Genomic DNA, 17,213 nt, shown 5'->3' with positions numbered 1-17,213 from the left:
TACTACATACTTTAGTTTCTCTTTCACAACAACCCTGTGAATTAGGTTAGGCTGAGAGAGAAGTGACTGGCCCAGAGTCACCCAGCTAGTTTCATGGCTGAATGGGGATTTGAACTCAGGTCTCCCCGGTCCTAGTCCAGCACTCTAACCACTACACCACGCTGGCTCTCTAATTGCAGAGGGATTGGGCAAAGGGCTAGTTTTTGGTGAATAGTTGAAGGTTTAGTGTCTTTGAGGAAGATTTGGGGCATAAAGTGGGATCTGGGGTGGAAGAGTGTGGTGAGGTGGTAGTGCCTAATGGGTAGAGGCTACCACCCAAATTGCAGTTTAGTTGAAGTTTACTCATCTTTAAGGTTTTTCCCTATAAGGTATAATGGAGGTTTCAGCAGCCCTATAAGTGCACTTGGAGGGTGCTGGGGTGGCCCAGAGTGAGTGGTGGTGTAGTTCACATAGGGTGCCAGCCACTCCCATGGGGTTGCTAACCCATGGGGTACATGGTTCTGTTGTTTCTGAGGTGGTCTGAGTGTAGATTCTGTGGTAGCAAATGAGAGTGGATTCATGGTTTGTATTGAAAATCTCATATGCTACCAGAGAATCTACACTCAGAACACTGCAGAAACAACAGGCTAGAAACCCATGGGGGTGGCTGGCACCCTCTGTTCACTACACCACCACTCACTCTGGGCCACCCCAGCACCCCCAAGTGCAGTTATGGGGCTGCTGAAACCTACATGATTTCCTATGGAAAACTTCAACAATTCACCAAAAACCAGCCCTTTGCCCAATCCCTCTGCAATTTGGGTGGTAGCCTCCACCCATTAGGCACTTAACTTAAACTGAGTAGTACCTCACTGCCTTGCGGGTGGGAGTGGGGTGTAGTTGGCACATGGCAGTTGACAATTGGCACTGTCCAAAAGACAGTCAAAATGAATAGAAGAAATGAAGGTGTGTAATGAATCCTCATAAGGATTCATTGAGTGAAAGCTATTATACACCAAAGAATCCGAACATTTGAAAAATAGTGACCACACATTTTGCTCCATAACTCCACTTCTATAAGGGCTAGAGCTTAGCTTTTTTAAAAAATGAAAGCTGGGGATCTGGGGAAATTAATAGGACAGATCCAAACCTGAATCGATTCGATTCGGATCAGCCGTGATTCGGATCCGAATCGAATTTGGGGTGGTTTGGATGGGTCAGATTCGGATCCAAATCGAATCAGGGCTGTTTTGATTCGGTTACAAATCGAAACACAGAAAATCTGAATTGCACACCCCTAGAATAGACCCTGCAGAAGCAATACAAAAGAAAGAAAATAGGATGAGAGGGAGAAGACAGCACTAGCACAGGATGATTTCTGAGATTTCACCAGTGCAGTAGCATCATGTTTTGTGCAGTATATAAGAACCCTGGTTGGGCTCCATAGGATGGGCCAGATTGTTAATGTTCTAATTACTAGTATAGTTCAATGATTTCTCTCATTCACTAGCAGTAAGATTGCTTCCTATAATGCATATGGGGCAAAATAGCTGGGTTTACTAATGCAGAATCATGTTTTGGATTGCAAGCAGATCCTAACTATTTCCATCTGATCTACTGCAATAGACTAACACTGCAGACAATTGCTGCATAAAACACTAGTATTTTTGTGCATATGTATTGCATCCATAATACACATACATATACCAGATTGAGGCGGTGGCCAGTAGTGCTTTTTATCAGCTTCAGCTGGTACACCTATTGTGTCAATTTCTTGAGATAAACAAAACAGTAGTACACATGCTGGTAATCACCAGACTTGACTACTGTAATCTGCACCATTGACTGTGTAGCCATGCAGTGCATCTGTACTCAGAAGAAAGTCCTATCTATCTATCTATCTATCTATCTATCTATCTATCTATCTATCTATCTATCTATCTAATTTGTATACCACCCCAAATTTTTGTCTCTGGGTGGTTTACAATATAAAACAAAAAACACAGAGAATAAAAACCTTTAAATAATTTAAAACCACAGTCAAATTAAAAAAGCTTGGATGAAAAAATAAGTCCTTAGGTACATTTTTTAACTTGTCCGAGATGGGGAGGCTCTTATTTCAGCAGAGAGGGCATTCCACGTTTTATGTAGATCTTAAAAAGCATATTTGTCTTTCAATAGGGCTTACATCCAGGTACATATGCATAGGACTGCTGCCTTACTGTTGCATACACTTACTGACTATATACGGCATGCATCATTAAGAATACAAAACCCATGATGTGGTATAACCTTGGGTGAGGCAGGCAAGCATAAAACTATTCATGACCTCTAACTGAAGCAAGACTTATTATTTATTATTATTTATTACATTTATAAACCTCCCCATCCAGAGGCTTATCATTACTTTACAGGGTATCATTACAGGGATCATTATCATTACAGGGATTATGGCAAAGTAAATGGGGGAAGTCAAAATCCAAGAGAGGAATTAGATTTCCCACATGACTCTGACCTGAGATAATTGCAAAACATTTCACACATTCCTAAGCTGCTGGGCTCCTTGGATGAAGAGCGGGATATAAAAACTATTTTTTCAAAATCCTATTCTTTCTCTGTTTGTGTATATATCTATAACATAAAGGATTTTTGGACTCACTCACTCACTACCTCACTGGCCACATTTGCACATAATGCAAAACCACAGCTAAATGTGGCAGAAGTTTGAATTTGTGAATGTCCACATGCTTGCAACTGCAATTTTGTTGCAAAAGCGACCTGAAATTTGCATCGCCGAATTCCAATTTGAACCTTCAGTTTGTAGTGAGTTTCATTGCCACAACTTGAGGTTTTTCAGTGGCGGCGTTACGTATAAACGTGGCACCACAATAACTGTGGTTTCATGCTGCTTCTGGAATCATAATCATAGAGAGGGCAGTGCATACCTTCCTGGGATTGTGCCCACTCCATGCCTGCAGCGCCTCTTGCTGGCTGCCTCTCTGAGCACTTGCTCTGCCCCCCCCATCTCCGCTCCAACAAAGCAGTTGCCCGGCAACAGGGAGGCCACCACATCCCATCCCAAGCTTGTCAGCCTGTCAAATGGGAAAGTCACACAGGGACGTGTCCTCTTTCCATTCTATCCCTTGTTCCTTGTGCATCCTGACAATCAGGAGAGAAAGGGAACAGGATAGCAAAACAGGCACTATGTGCTTTGTTCTCCAAAAATGAAGCAATAAAGATGCATGCTCACAAACACATGCACATGCACAACATAAGCAGGGCAACCTCATTAGAGCGCTGGGATGGCAACATATGGTGGGGTAGCAGTACCCAGGGTCAGGTTTAAAAAGCAGCTTCAACCAGGAATTCTTGAATGGCTCTGCTCTATTTTTGGCACAATGATGTTGGGGAAGGGAGGGCAGCCCCTTCCCCTTGGGGAAACATGTGCCATCCCTAGGCTTACTCATGAGAAGGGTGAGGCAGCAGAATCAGCACCGTCCCCAGTGAAAGGAGTGATTCCTCATCTGTGATGATGATTGATGCTGTTCCTAAGCAGAGCACTCACTCATGAGAGTGTAAGGCCATAGGGATATCCCTCCACAACTCATGAGAAGAACCGTCAGTGGAGACACGAGTGTCCGGCAGAATCGCTAATAATGTCAGACAATGGAGACACTCATGCAGGCCGGACGGAAGATGCTTCCCAGTCAGATAGATTGCCCTATACAAACAAGCCAAGGGGATGAGAGCTGGCAACAGCTCTCCATGTCTTGGTGACTGCTGAAAGGAAGCTGTCAAACCATGCCCTCTTCCTGCCCATCCTCCCATTTGGACATGTCCATCTTTATTTTTGCCCAGAATGGAAACCCCAATCTACTGTGGTCACTGGAAATTGGGGCTCCCCTCTCCCACGATTCCCCGCAGCGACAGATCTGCATATGATGCAACATCGGTCTGACCCCAGGAATTTGAATGAGAGCAAAGTTCTGTCCCTGGTCCCAGTGTTTCCCTGTCCACCCACCTGGTACTGCCCAGATACATGGAGCATCAAAATCTCCTTTGGGTACATGAAAGTCTTCCCTGAAGGGGAAGGGGTCACTGTGCAAAAGTTCTATAATTGACTCAAGTGGGCCCCCTTTTTCATGTTAGCTCAACTCATGAGCACACAGTCCGAAGAAACTGCAAGTTGGTGAGCCTAAGGTCCTCCCTGGTAGACTGGCCCTCTCATGAGAGGTCTAGTCCCCTGGTGGCAAGCTGTCACAAGTGCAGGCGTGTGGTCTTGGTCTCCATGGACTGCTTTGCCAGGGGTGAGCCATCTCAAGAGCATCCTTAGTCATAGCCGGCCAGGCCCCAGGATCCTTCCCCGTCTTACGAGGGCAGTGGTGCAATCCTGCCAGAAGAATGGCTTGCATGGCATGGCATTTAAAGGGATTTAAATGCCCTTTCCCTGCTGAGGTTGGGCAGATCATTCCGAAAAGTCACGAGCCTTTTTTCAGCCTCTCATAACTCTGTCAAACCAATTCCTTATCTCAGATTTTTTTAAAGGTCATGCTTGGGTTTTTCATATGCTTTTAAAAGACAGAATTATCTCCTCTGGTGTTACAATCCAGTAGAGTATATAATTGGGATTCCTGGAGCCAAATTCACCTCTGCTGTATGAAAGTGCCACTTCAAAAACATTGTAGCTGCTTATGACAAATGACCTACCATATATCTCTTTATTTTGTTGTTGTTGCTGCTGCTGCTATTGTAGCAGCTGATTGTAATAAAGCAATCTTTCACTGATATATCTCACTGAAGTGGCATGCCTGAGTCTGGGCTATACCACTTCAAGCTCCAGGTGGAGATTCACATGACTGATTATATTTCTGTGTACAAAAAGTACTCTCTCTCTCCACATAGGAACGCAGATTTCGAGGAGAATGGCTCTATCCTAGCCCCCATGACATGCTGTTTTTTGATGTGCAGTATTGTCTTAAGTAGCGGAGCTAGGCCAGTGGTGGCCTGTGTCTGGCCACCATGGAGGCCCCCACTCACCCTGCCCCCTACGTCTGAAATCAGACATGGGGGTTAGCCATGCCCCACATCTGACGTCCCTATGTCTGTTGCTTTGTATGGAGGAGCATGGAGTACAGTTAATGGGTCTGGGCATCATGTTGAAGTAAAATTGAAACTAAACTTTTATTCCTTTCCTCCCACAACTAGATAGCTACCTAATGGCACAGCAGGGAAGTAACTTGTCTAGGGAGCAAGAGGTATCCCTGCTGATATGTTTTCCAGACTATGGGAAACACCGATATTGGGCAGCAGCGATATAGGAAGATGCTGAAAGGCATCATCTCATACTGCACGGGAGATGGCAATGGTAAACCCCTCCTGTATTCTTCTAAAGACAACCACAAGGCTCTGTGGTCGCCAGCAGTCGACACCGACTTGATGGCACAACCTTACCCACAACTAGATTCCTTGCATAGTGCCAATAGTGGCCCTAGTGCAGGTCAAACCACATCCTGCTTTCTGTGGAAGAAGGATAAGAATTGTTGAGCAAAAAGGCATCTTTTCAAGTGGTGGCTCTCTTATATTTAGCAGAGGGAGGGCAACTGTCCCTATCCATCCCCGGCACAAGAGCATCTTCTAGTGCAGGGATTCTTCATTAGGTCCCTAGATGTTATTGGACTTCAACTCCCATAATCCCCAGCCCCAGTGGCCTTTGCTTGAGGATTATGGGAGTTGAAGTCCAATAACATCTGGGTACCCAACGTTTTCTTATCCTCTCCTTCCAATCTTATCCTCTCCTTCCTTCCTTCCTTCCTTCCTTCCTTCCTTCCTTCCTTCCTTCCTTCCTTCCTCCCTCATCCATCCACCCATCCTATGTAAATCTTTTTGAGAAGCTTTGTTGAAAAGTGGCATATAAATATCCATCACAGTGGCAGTAGTACACACACAGCAAAGACCTATATGTAAAAACATGCCTTCGCTGTAATAGCCAGTGAAGGTCATAGTAGATGGTGTGGACTTTCAGCTTTATGTCGGAGATTATTCTGCTGTCATTCAACTACTAACACTTTCCATCTCCTGGGCCTCCAGATGTCGTATCATCTCTCCAGGAAGCTGGCAGCTATCCTTCCCTATCTGGATACTTCCTTATGGGGGAGGAGCTACTAGAACATCTGTCATAAAGGTTTCTCATTACTTGTTTCAGAGCTGCAAAACTTCGGCTCTCTGTCTGCTCTGGGACTACAACTCCCATCATCCCATCCACCAAGGCCAATAGTCACAGTTGATGGGAGTTGTGGTCCAACAACAGCTGGAGGGATGAAGTTGCAGCCCTGGGATGTATTATCCGTAGATGGTGTTGCTGCACATATTAATGATGTTGTTAAATATTTTCCTGTTCCTACAAGGTGTGCTTGGTTTTGGCAGATTGTTCCTGCTGGCACAGGAACCAAATAGGACTGATGGGTCTCTGTATGACCTCACACCATCCTTTTTTCACAGATCATCCAGACAACATCTCCTGGTTTCTATGCTTTATATTGGAAGTGGTGTTTCCACAAGCTGGGTTCTCTCTAGTCCAGCCTTTCCTTTGCTTGGTGACGTAGCAGTGATACGCATATTGTGGCTGCAGCAGCAAGGCAATCAGTCATTCCTTGTGCTTTTGTCTGTGCCCCTGACTGTCCTGAAAGGCTTTCTGTACCCTGCAGATGTTCTATTTAGCCCCCAAGCAGATGCCGTATGTAGTTAACAGAGAGTTTGGATACCATGTTAAGCTAAAAATGAAATACACCTTTTATTTCTCCCTTCCCACAACTTAGTCCCCTCACATGGCACCACCTAGTGGTCCTAGTGTGTATACAATTAACATCACAGAGCTGTCAGTCTCATCAGCCCACACCTAAGTCATGAAGTGCAACAGCCCCGAACATAGGTTGCCCCCCCCTCAGTAAGAATTAGGCCATGATAACACTTATAAACAATGGAGGGGAAACTAATCACAGTGCATCGTTGTTTACCAGAAAGGCCGAGGACAAAAGAAAATATCTTAATGTCATTTTTACCTTTCAAATAAGGTGTCAATCTAAGGATACATTCTGTCATAACAATATAAATTAATACTGACTGAAAGATATTTGAATGGAACAGGGGGGAAATGAAACCAGATTAAAATAAGAAATCCAGTTACCCTTTTTCCTAAATAACTATGGCTGCAGTCTTATGAACGTTTACTAGGGAGTAGGTCCCATTGAACTCAGTGGGTCTTGCTTCTGAGTATTAGGGGTGTGCATTTTGGAATTTTCTTGTTTCGATTTGTATCCGAATCGAAACATCCCTGTTTTGTTTTGTACCCAAATTTTCTGAATCCGAATCAGCCCTGTTTTGTTTTGTAGCCAAATTTTCCGAATCCGAATCAATTTGGATTTTTAAAAAGGGTCCCAGGGCAAAAAGAGTGGGTGGTGGTGGTAGTGTCCAATGGGTGGAAGCTACCACCCAAATTTCAAAGGAATTAGGCAAAGGGCTGATTTTATTTTTTTGGTGATTTTTTTTTTAAGTTTACACATCTTTAAGAATTTTCCCATAGGGAATAATGGGGATTCCAGCAAATGTATCGCTTCAAATCAAGGGGAAAGGGATGACCCAGAGCAGAATGTGGTGGGTGGTAATGCCCAATGGGGGCAAGGAAACTTCCAGAATTATTTCAAAAGAATTGGGCAAAGGGCTGAGCTTTTGTGATTTGTTGAAGTTTACATGTCTTTAAGATTTCTCCCATAGGGAATAATGGAGGTTTCAGCAGCCCCATAATTCCACTTGGGGAGGGGTGAGGGGTTGTGTAGTGCACATAGGGTGCCAACCACCCCCATACCCACAAGCCTGTGGGGTACTGGGTTTTGTTGTTTCTGAGGTGTTCATTGTAGATTCTCTGGTAGCATATGAGATTTTCAGTGAAAAACAAGAATCCACTCTCATACAGGTGAAACTCGGAAAATTAGAATATCGTGCAAAAGTCCATTAATTTCAGTAATGCAAATTAAAAGGTGAAACTGATATATGAGACAGACGCATTACATGCAAAGTGAGAGAAGTCAAGCCTTAATTTGTTATAATTGTGATGATCATGGCGTACAGCTCATGAAAACCCCAAATCCACAATCCCAGAAAATTAGAATATTACATGGAACCAAGAAGACAAGGATTGAAGAATAGAACAATATCGGACCTCCGAAAAGTATACAGTGTACTGTGCTTGATTGGCCAGCAAACTCGCCTGACCTGACCTCTTCTGCCACTCAGATTAAAGAGTACACGTTGTTTAATGTATTTCCTGCTTACGAAGGAAGGAATGTTTATGCTGTGAATTTTCACACAGAAATTTTGCCAGAAAATGTTTATAATATTTCACAAAGTTTCCCTGAGTTACAGGGCTACTGCTTAAATGAGCAAGTGATTTATTTTTCCATGTGTGACATTCCATAATGTCAGAAATCATTGTTTGAAGTGGGTACTTTTATGGAGGCTCTTTGCTGTTCAGATACCCCACATTCTCAGTTTCGTGAGAAGGGAAGGGCTAAAAACCCCACTCTGTAGTCAGTGCAGTTGCTGTGGTTGTCTATCACCTGAGATCTTCTGTCTAATTAGAAGTTGTGTGTTCTATTTCTAGCTCCTGGGGCCTCTCTAACAGGATCTGATATTGCAGTCATCGCAGGTAAGAATACAATATTCTTCTAAGAAAAACTGTATTGTATTGTATTGTATTGTATTGTATTGTATTGTATTGTATTGTATTGTATTGTATTTTATTAAAGGAACAAAACAGAACTCTCCATCTTAGACAGAAAAAAGTAATTCTTAGCTAGTTGGCTTTCTCCAGAAATCAGTGGTGTGATGCAATACAGTTCTGTTAGAGATCTGCCTATAGTCCTTGGAATCCTGGACTTTCTGGCAAAATCTGAGGAGCCATTTATGAAACTGCTGCACAGCAGACTTTCTTGCACAGGGAGAGAGGATTCCCCTAGGCAATGTGGGATATTATGCAAAGGTGGGAGAAAATATCAAATTTCATAATCCATATTTTAAATATGTCTAAAAATAATCAAAACAAAAGGTTTCCCAATCTGTGGGTTACAAGTTAATGGGTAGCATTCAGACTAACATGGTCCTCATGTTAGAATGTTTCACATGTGCAACAATTGTTGCTGACCCTCCCTTTCTTTCTGCTGCCCCTGATGCTCTTGCTGCTCATCAAAAATATGTGCCTGAGAGCTGGAGGGCCCTCAAAGACATATACTAAGGGCAAGAGAGGGAAAGGGGACTTAGTGGAAAATGCTGTACCCATGTACAGCTTCTCAGATGGGGCTGGAAGTCTTGCCTCAGCCCTGGAACCCACCCCTGCAGCCACTTACACTTACAGTAGCGTTCATCTGAAGAGGCGAATGCTGTTGCTGTGATGGCAGACACTTGATCAGGAGGTGCGGGCATCTTCACCTCCTGATCACAGAAGCGGCATTCACTTCTTCATGCTTGCTGCTGTAAGCATGAGCATCAGCTGCAGGGGTGAGTGAGGGGATGATTTCCTTATATTTAGCAGAAGAAGAGCAATTGGCCCTATTCAACCCCAGCACTGTACCCCTCTAGTGGCTGGCTGCTGCTGGTTTCTACCTTGTGTTTCTTTTTAGCCCGTGAGCACTTTGGGTGACAGGGAACCATCTTATTCTTATTCTTATTCTTCCTAAATCTCTTTGAGAACTGTTCATTGAAAAGCGGTGTACAAATAATAATAGTAGTAAGTAACTGAAATGGTGGAAATGGGGCCTTTATAGGACCCATTCCTACCTATTATCATAAATTTGGCAAACCTGCTCTTATTCTACTCACTTCTCTAGATTTCCATCTAAGCCATGGTTTGATAGTGATTGCCTATATGCGAAGAGGGATTTGGTTAGGGCCTTCAAAAGGCATGTGGCGGACCCTTCGAGTATCTCCACACTTGAAATTGCTAATAAAAAATCTCATTATAAACAGTTAATAAGATATAAGAAATTCACAGCTGTCAGAGAAAACTGGACACAATTTATTGAGGCGGCTAGATCTAGGAATCAAGTTAGTTTTTGGAGGCTGGTCTCTCCCGCAATGGGCAAAGCAATGTCCTCCCCTGCCTAATGTATCCCAGTGGAAGTCAGTGAAGCATATTTTCTCTCCCTGTACAAAGAAGCTCCTGGGCTAGATATCAACATTAATGTTTCCAGGGACTTACATATCACACAACAGTGTTTTTTTAGCCTGTATCACACTTGGAAATAGAAATGATTATTAACTCTTTCGCTCATGGCAAGACTATGATTTTGTTACCATAGAGGCATTGCAGGCTAATCTAAATTGGTGGGTTCCCCTACTTGCCTCATTTTTACATATATTGATGCCACAGCTAAAATTCCCCATGATTGGGGCACAGTCATTATTATTCCCATCTACAAAAAAGGCAGTCGGGATGACCCAAATAATTATTGCCCAATTAGCTTATTAAGCATGATCAGTAAGATCTATGCCAAACATTTACTTCTCAATTATGGATTGGATTGATAGAGGTGATATTTTGGCTCCAGAGCAGGCTGGCTTTAGGGAGGGCCAGTCTACTTTGGAACATGCCCTTACTCTTCAATTTTAATCCGAAAAATATTCCACCGAGCCATCTCATGGACTGTATGTTGCTTTTATTGATCTCAAGTCATCTTTCAATCTAATATTCCATGAGAGGCTTTGGCAAAAACTGTTGGAACTTGGAATAGATAGAAGGCTGTTATTACTGCTAATTTCCTTGTATGAGGGTACTTGGTTGAAAGTCCGCTGCAATGCATTGGGGGCCTTGTCATCAGCGATAGCCACTTGTAAGGGTATGTGACAGGGCTGCATATTTAACTTTTATATTAACCCTGTAGTCTCTTTCGTTTCTTGCCCTTCCACTCATCCCCCCAAGATTGTGGACAGGCATATCTCTGTCTTGTTATACGCTGATGACATGGCAATTTTATCTCAGACCCCAATCGGCCTGAAATGTCTTCTATATAAATTTTGTACGCAAGAAGCTATCGAGATCAACTACCAAAAAACCAGAAATCATGGTTTTTGCTAAATGTCCCAGGCAGTATACCTGGTTTTTGAACACACATAGGATAGCTCAAGTCAATTCTTTTAAATACTTAGGAGTGGTTTTCCACTCTTCAGGCTCACATAGGGATCATTTAAATTCCTCTTTGTTGATGGCCCAATCCACTATAAATCTTATTACTTCCTTTTGTTACTCAAGGGGAGCATCTTATATTCCTGCCGCAGTCAAATTGTTTGTCACCAAAGTGCATTCTCAGTTGTTTTACGGTGCTCAACTAGGACCAATTAGAAATCTTGTGTCTTTAGAAGCCCTTCAGTCTACATTTTTGAGATCTTTACTAGCGGTTCCTCGCTGTGTCCCCTCGTTGGTGTTGAGAAGAGAGGTAGGTTTGTTTAGAATGGAAACTTGCTACTGGAGAACCATTATTTTATTTTGGATAAAATTCTTCTTCTCCCAGGTGGGTCTGGTCTCTTTGATCAGTTCAAGTTCAGCTGGACCACTTTGATTGTTGATAAATTAGCACACTATGGGTTCTCCCCAGAGGTAATTTTAAAGATGGGTTATGAACAGGCCAGGAGAGTGGTCAAGCAGCGTATCATTGATGTAGAACTGCCGGAGGAGGCTGCTTCTTTGTCTAAGAATATTTACCTGGGGGAGCAGCTGCTCAGTTCTAAACCTGCAGGCTACTTGTATTCTGTTATAATCTCCCAATTTAGATGTGCATTAGCTAGATTGAATGTCCTCCCTTCTGCTGTTCTGGAGGGTAGATTCAGAGTTATTCCTTTATCTGCCTGTCTATGCCCTTGTGGCACAGGCCAAGTGGAGACTATCACACATTCTATTTTGTATTGTCATTTTTATAGGGACGCTCATCTTAGTTTAATTTCCCCTTTGTTGGCCAAATTTATAGGGCACCCTGACGATTTTTATTTGAAGTTTTTACTATCCAGTCTAGATGAAGATGTTATCAATACAGTAGCTAGGTACTGTTATATAATCTGTAAATTCCATTCAGATTCTTAGTAATATCTATGTTCCAATTAACCTGTTTTATATTTTTGCTTTGATTAATCTACTCTGTATATTATTTTCTATATTATTTATTTATTTATCTATTTATTTATTTATTTTTCTTCATGTGTAGTTTTGCTTTGTATTCTGGTCAATAACTGTAATAAAGAAGATTAGATCTTATCATAAATTTGGCAAGATCTCATGGCCCCATATCTGGTGTTGTGAGACCCTAAGCAATAGCCAGAAGCATTGAATGCAAGGCCTAATACCACATCTCCTTTTTTCCCTCCAGTAACCTCTCCCTTCTTTTGCAGGCTTAGTCACAGCAGTCATGCCTTGCACAGAACCAGAGTGGATAATCAACTAGTGTTAAAGGAATCATTCCTTTAGTGGGGTTTTCCACTGATCAGTACTACTATGACAGCAATTTAGCTACAGTCCCATTAGCACATTGTCATCCTAATTCAAGTTGTTCACTTGAATTACAATTCCTCCCCAAAGAAGCATCTTCAATGTTAAGATGTATTATTTGAGCCTCTTTTTCTATTGTGTTTGCTCACTTCCTTGCCGTACTTGCTAATTTCAGTAATTCACCAGGTGGATTCCCAGTCATTAGTGCAAATTAGTGAAGTTCTGCTGTATTTCCCTTAGGTTCTATCTTCCGTAACTTTAATTTCGGCTTCCTACAAGTTACTAGGAAGAAAATTGAATTGTGCAGAGTCCCCGAGGCTTATTAATACTGTACGACATCTAAAGAGCATTAAAGCCTATTGTGTTTTGGGAGTCCATCATGGCCCTTAAAAATTGATGAATCCCCTATTGGAGTCATGTTATTATGGTAGATGCAACATCTTTACCCAGGCAATTTTCTTTTTTCATAGCAGTAGCTTTGGTTCCTGGAATCAGGAACCATAAAGCTCTGAGGGTTTGTTAATGCTTTTGCTTGAAGTGTGTTTTGTACAGGTAAAGTGGTTTTCCACGCTCGTTCTATAACTATTGTGAGCTTACTTCAAGGTCCCAGCCATGGAGAATGATTTAGAGCAAAGATTTTCTATTTAAGTCAGGTTTGGGAGTCTAACCTGGTCAAGGCCAGATCCAGAACCGCACAACTAATGCCGCAAATGGAAGTGCCGGAGTGGGATTCAGAGCAGTTGCAGCTCATGAGGTTTGGCAAAGAACAGGGAAAGGTGGCCCAGGTAGCTGAGGGTGGAGGACAGTACCCAGAATGGGCATAGGCCAATGATGTCATCAGTCATGTTGGGCTCAGCTTGCCATTCAGGAGTACCATGGAGGAACAGATCTGCCCCAAATGCCCTCTGCCTCTGCTACCACCAAGTGATACTCTACCAGTAAAGGTATAGGTTCCCCCTCCGTCACTTACTGTCACCTGCCGCACCTCATGAGCTGCCATTCACTCAGAGTCAAGCTTACCTAGGAACATGGAGTGAGTCAGTGGCAGAGATAAAGCCAGTATCAAACAGCATAGGCTCATATTACCCAAATCTCTGGGTTATACCAGGGCTTTACCAGAGGTATCTAGTTCCTGGGTTGCATGAAGCACTGACAATATCCGGATCTCTCAAACAACTGCCAAGTTGTATGTACTTTCAAGTCAAGCAGAATTTCAAGACGGGGGATCTGAACATTTCCTTGTTGTTTTCTTGTTTTAGTTTTATATACTGCTCATCCAGGCCTCATCATCACAATGTCAAAAGCCCCTCTCTGATGTGTTGTTATCTATGCATGTTTTCCCTTTGAAGGAGGAAACAGAAAGCCCGCATCTATGTAAAAAGAAAAACAACTTAAGCTATTTGAAATCGTTAATGAAAAGGAAAATTCAAATGTTTCTTTCCTCCATAGGTGTTACTGCAGCTGTGGCTTTTGTCTTGATTTGCCTCTTGGTGGTGATGCTGAGGTACATGTACCGGCACAAGGGCACCTACCACACCAATGAAGCAAAGGGAACTGAATTTGCCGAAAGCGCAGACGACGCTTTGAAAAATGACCCTACCCTTCAAGAAGCCATGGATGAGAGCCGGAAAGAATATTTCATCTGAGAGTAAAGGCAGCCCCAATGAGACACACTTAGTCATTCTCTCCTTCCCAAGGGAATCGATCAGAGACACTACATCAAAAAGCACCAGGATATGGAGATTCGCAGAGGAGAACAAGGGGACTAATTGAAATATTGCTGTTTGCCCCTAAGACGAACTAAATGCCAATCTGTGGCTGTTTATTTGATTATCAGCACAGCTCCATTCAATATCAGATCAGGAGAAACAAAAATCTCAGGATGAGTGATTAACTGATAGCAGATAATAGCATCAAATGTCAAACCTTGACATTTGGCAAAAATAGCAGGTGCCAATGGAAAACATCTTCATAGACTGGTTGATCTGTCCTGCAATGATACAGTATCTGAAAGTGAATTTTAAGTGGCAACAATACATGGGGTTGGAAGGGAATGCATACAAACAGAGGATCCTGGCACACAAACTACTTTGCAGTCCAGATATTTTGCTTTCCTTAACATGCATAAGCTTGTCAGAGTGAGTGTGTGTGTGTGTGTGTGTGTGCGTGTTTCTTTTTTTGAAGTATGTTTAGAAGTTTAAAAAGAACCCAGAAATTGGAACGTCACAGGAAAATGCTGTAAGAAAACACTGGGGGAAATTTCAGAAATGAAGGATTTTATTTCTTGCTATTTTTTGTGGTGTTGTAAGGCTCCTTTTGTACTGGGAGACTAAATTGGTTTGCTTAGGGCATATCGCCTCATATTTTCTTAATACTGTATCTGCTGCGCTAGAGCAAACATTACCTTTCAGTATTCTTCTCAAATTTTATAACTGCCTTTATGTATCTGATAAAGTAAAGGTAAAGTTGTGCCGTTGAGTCATGTCAACTCCTGGCGACCACAAAGCCCTGTGGTTGTCTTTGGTAGAATACAGGAGAGGCTGACCACTGCCTCCTCCCACACAGTATGAGATGATGCCTTTCAGTATCTTCCTATATCGCTGCTGCCCGATATAGGTGTTTACCATAGTCTGGGAAACATACCAGTGAGGATTCAAACCAGCAACCTCTGTCTTGCTAGTCAAGTCATTTCCCTGTGCCATTAGGTGGCTTATGCCCCCTGCTTAATTCTCAGGGTGTGCCCCACTGGCAATCGCAGCTTAGAGTTGTTGAAGCAATGTTGATGCTGCCCAGGATGACAAGCAGAAAGGAGAGGTGTAGGAACAGACCTTTATTCATGTTGACATAGGAGTCATGATGATACCTTTGATTTCAGCTGCAAAGGGAGATAGGGGCAGGTTTAGCACTGACTCAGCATTAGAGTTGGCCTCCCCAAAACCAGGGCACATGTGACTCTAAGGCCAAGTTAGCACTGGGCAGCATCCAGACTAAATTACTGAGTAGTCCTATTGAAGTTAAGTAGCTCTATAGAGTATCTCCTGAGTAGTCTGTGGTGTTTTTGGTTAATCCATTCATTGATCCAGGCCAGCTTTTGAATGGTGTTTCAGTTACTTTTATTCCAGATCTGGAGCAGAGATGGGGCTAACAAACAGCCAGCAGCAATAGTACTGAAGGCAGACTGTACTTGCCTCTCTGTAAATAATATCTGTCTGATTAAACCATTAATATTCCTGATTCAACTCCATTGTCTTGTCCTTGCATACCACAACTCTTTCCTCTGGATTCTACATAGTCCTATTGAGTAACTTAGTCTGGATGCTGCTCACCACACCTACATGTCAGGCCTGCAAAACACCTGGCCCACCAAGTCAAATGCAGCCCACTAGCCACGTATGGTAGCCTGCTACATGCTTGAAATGTTTACAGAACTGATAGGGAGCCAAAACAGCACGTTTATACAGCCCCAATGAGCCTCTGTAAATGCTGGCCTGCAATTTGTTTAGGACTGCATTACCCCACTGGAGAACCCTTCTGCATGACAAATTATGTAGTGCCTATTAGCAATAAAGTGTCGGATTTTCCCATTGCCGGGAACCCAACATGTCCCTATTTCCCATTCATCTGAACAGGAAAATAGGGACATGGCCAGTATGAAATCAGTGCCTTAATTGGTCCTATGCTGTTTACACAATAGGAGAATTTGATTCCAAGTCAGTATGAAGACTCTACAACAAACCTTAGCATTTGACTCAAAGAGCCAATTGTTTCCTTTTGTTGATTTGTTTTGTTTTTCTGTTTTTTTGACAGTCCTCATCTAAATAAAAAAACAGTCCAAGTGCAACACCTAATTTTTGTCCATTGATAATTAGCATGTTTGACTATTAAAAACATAGATACAATAATTTAGTCTCTCTTGGTTTTCTTTCAAAGTTTTGTTCTGGATTTTTTCTGTCATTTACAAATGACCCTGTTCGCAGTCCAAGGCTGAACTGACCAATGCGGATGTGCATGAAATGTATTTTACATTTTGGTTTTTGCTCAAAACAAAACGCAAAATGCTTGAAAAGTTTCACTGAATCATCGGTCAACTCTGGTTGTTTCGATGAAAAAAAATTTGGCCATAGGGAACAATGGGAAAACCCCAAAACACCCCATTGTTCCCCACAGGTAGCCTCTAGGGACACCAAAGTGGGTTGAGTGATAAGGCATTATGGGTGCTACCTACTACCTACACAAAGGAAATGGGAAAGTGGGTGATTTGTAAGAGATTTGTAACCTTTCCCCTTAGGATCCTATGAGGGCTTGAGGGGGGGAAGTTACAAATACGTTTAAAATTGCCCACTTGCCCATTTCTTTTGTGGGTTGGGTGGTTGTAGCATCCAACCAATTTGGTGTCCAAAGGACTTACCCATGGGGAACAATGGGATGTTTCGAGTTTCCTCATTGTTCCTTAGAACCAGAACAAGGTGCATTCACTGAGTGCACACACACAAGTTTTGCACTGCAATTTGCATGGCAACATTTATGGCTCCTTAAGTTCATAGCATTACAACAGCTGCCACAGCAGCACACTTAGCAGCAAGCATAGCCATACACTCAGCTCGAGCCACATTTTGATTGAGTGCTTCTTGCAATGCAGATTGCAGAGCAGAGCAGAGCAGTAAATGAAGCACAAGTTAGTCTCAAGGCTAGACATGGGGTCATTGCA

General features: G+C 42.7%; 1 protein-coding gene across 1 annotated transcript in view; it reads left to right on the top strand.

Moving 5' to 3' along the window:
* GYPC (glycophorin C (Gerbich blood group)) overlaps window positions 1–16,407 on the top strand; it is a 48,750-nt gene extending 32,343 nt beyond the window's left edge. Inside the window, exons 2-3 of the mRNA XM_053287371.1 lie at window positions 8,636–8,680; window positions 13,955–16,407. Of these exons, the coding sequence (XP_053143346.1) occupies window positions 8,636–8,680; window positions 13,955–14,151 (242 nt within the window). The 3' untranslated portion in view covers window positions 14,152–16,407. The remainder of the gene's footprint in view (window positions 1–8,635; window positions 8,681–13,954) is intronic.
* The last annotated feature ends 806 nt before the right edge of the window (window positions 16,408–17,213 follow it).

Source organism: Hemicordylus capensis, chromosome 1 (genome assembly GCF_027244095.1).
Source record: "Hemicordylus capensis ecotype Gifberg chromosome 1, rHemCap1.1.pri, whole genome shotgun sequence".
In the NCBI taxonomy this organism is placed as follows: Eukaryota; Metazoa; Chordata; class Lepidosauria; order Squamata; family Cordylidae; genus Hemicordylus; species Hemicordylus capensis.
This window is presented reverse-complemented; position numbering and strand designations above follow the sequence as displayed.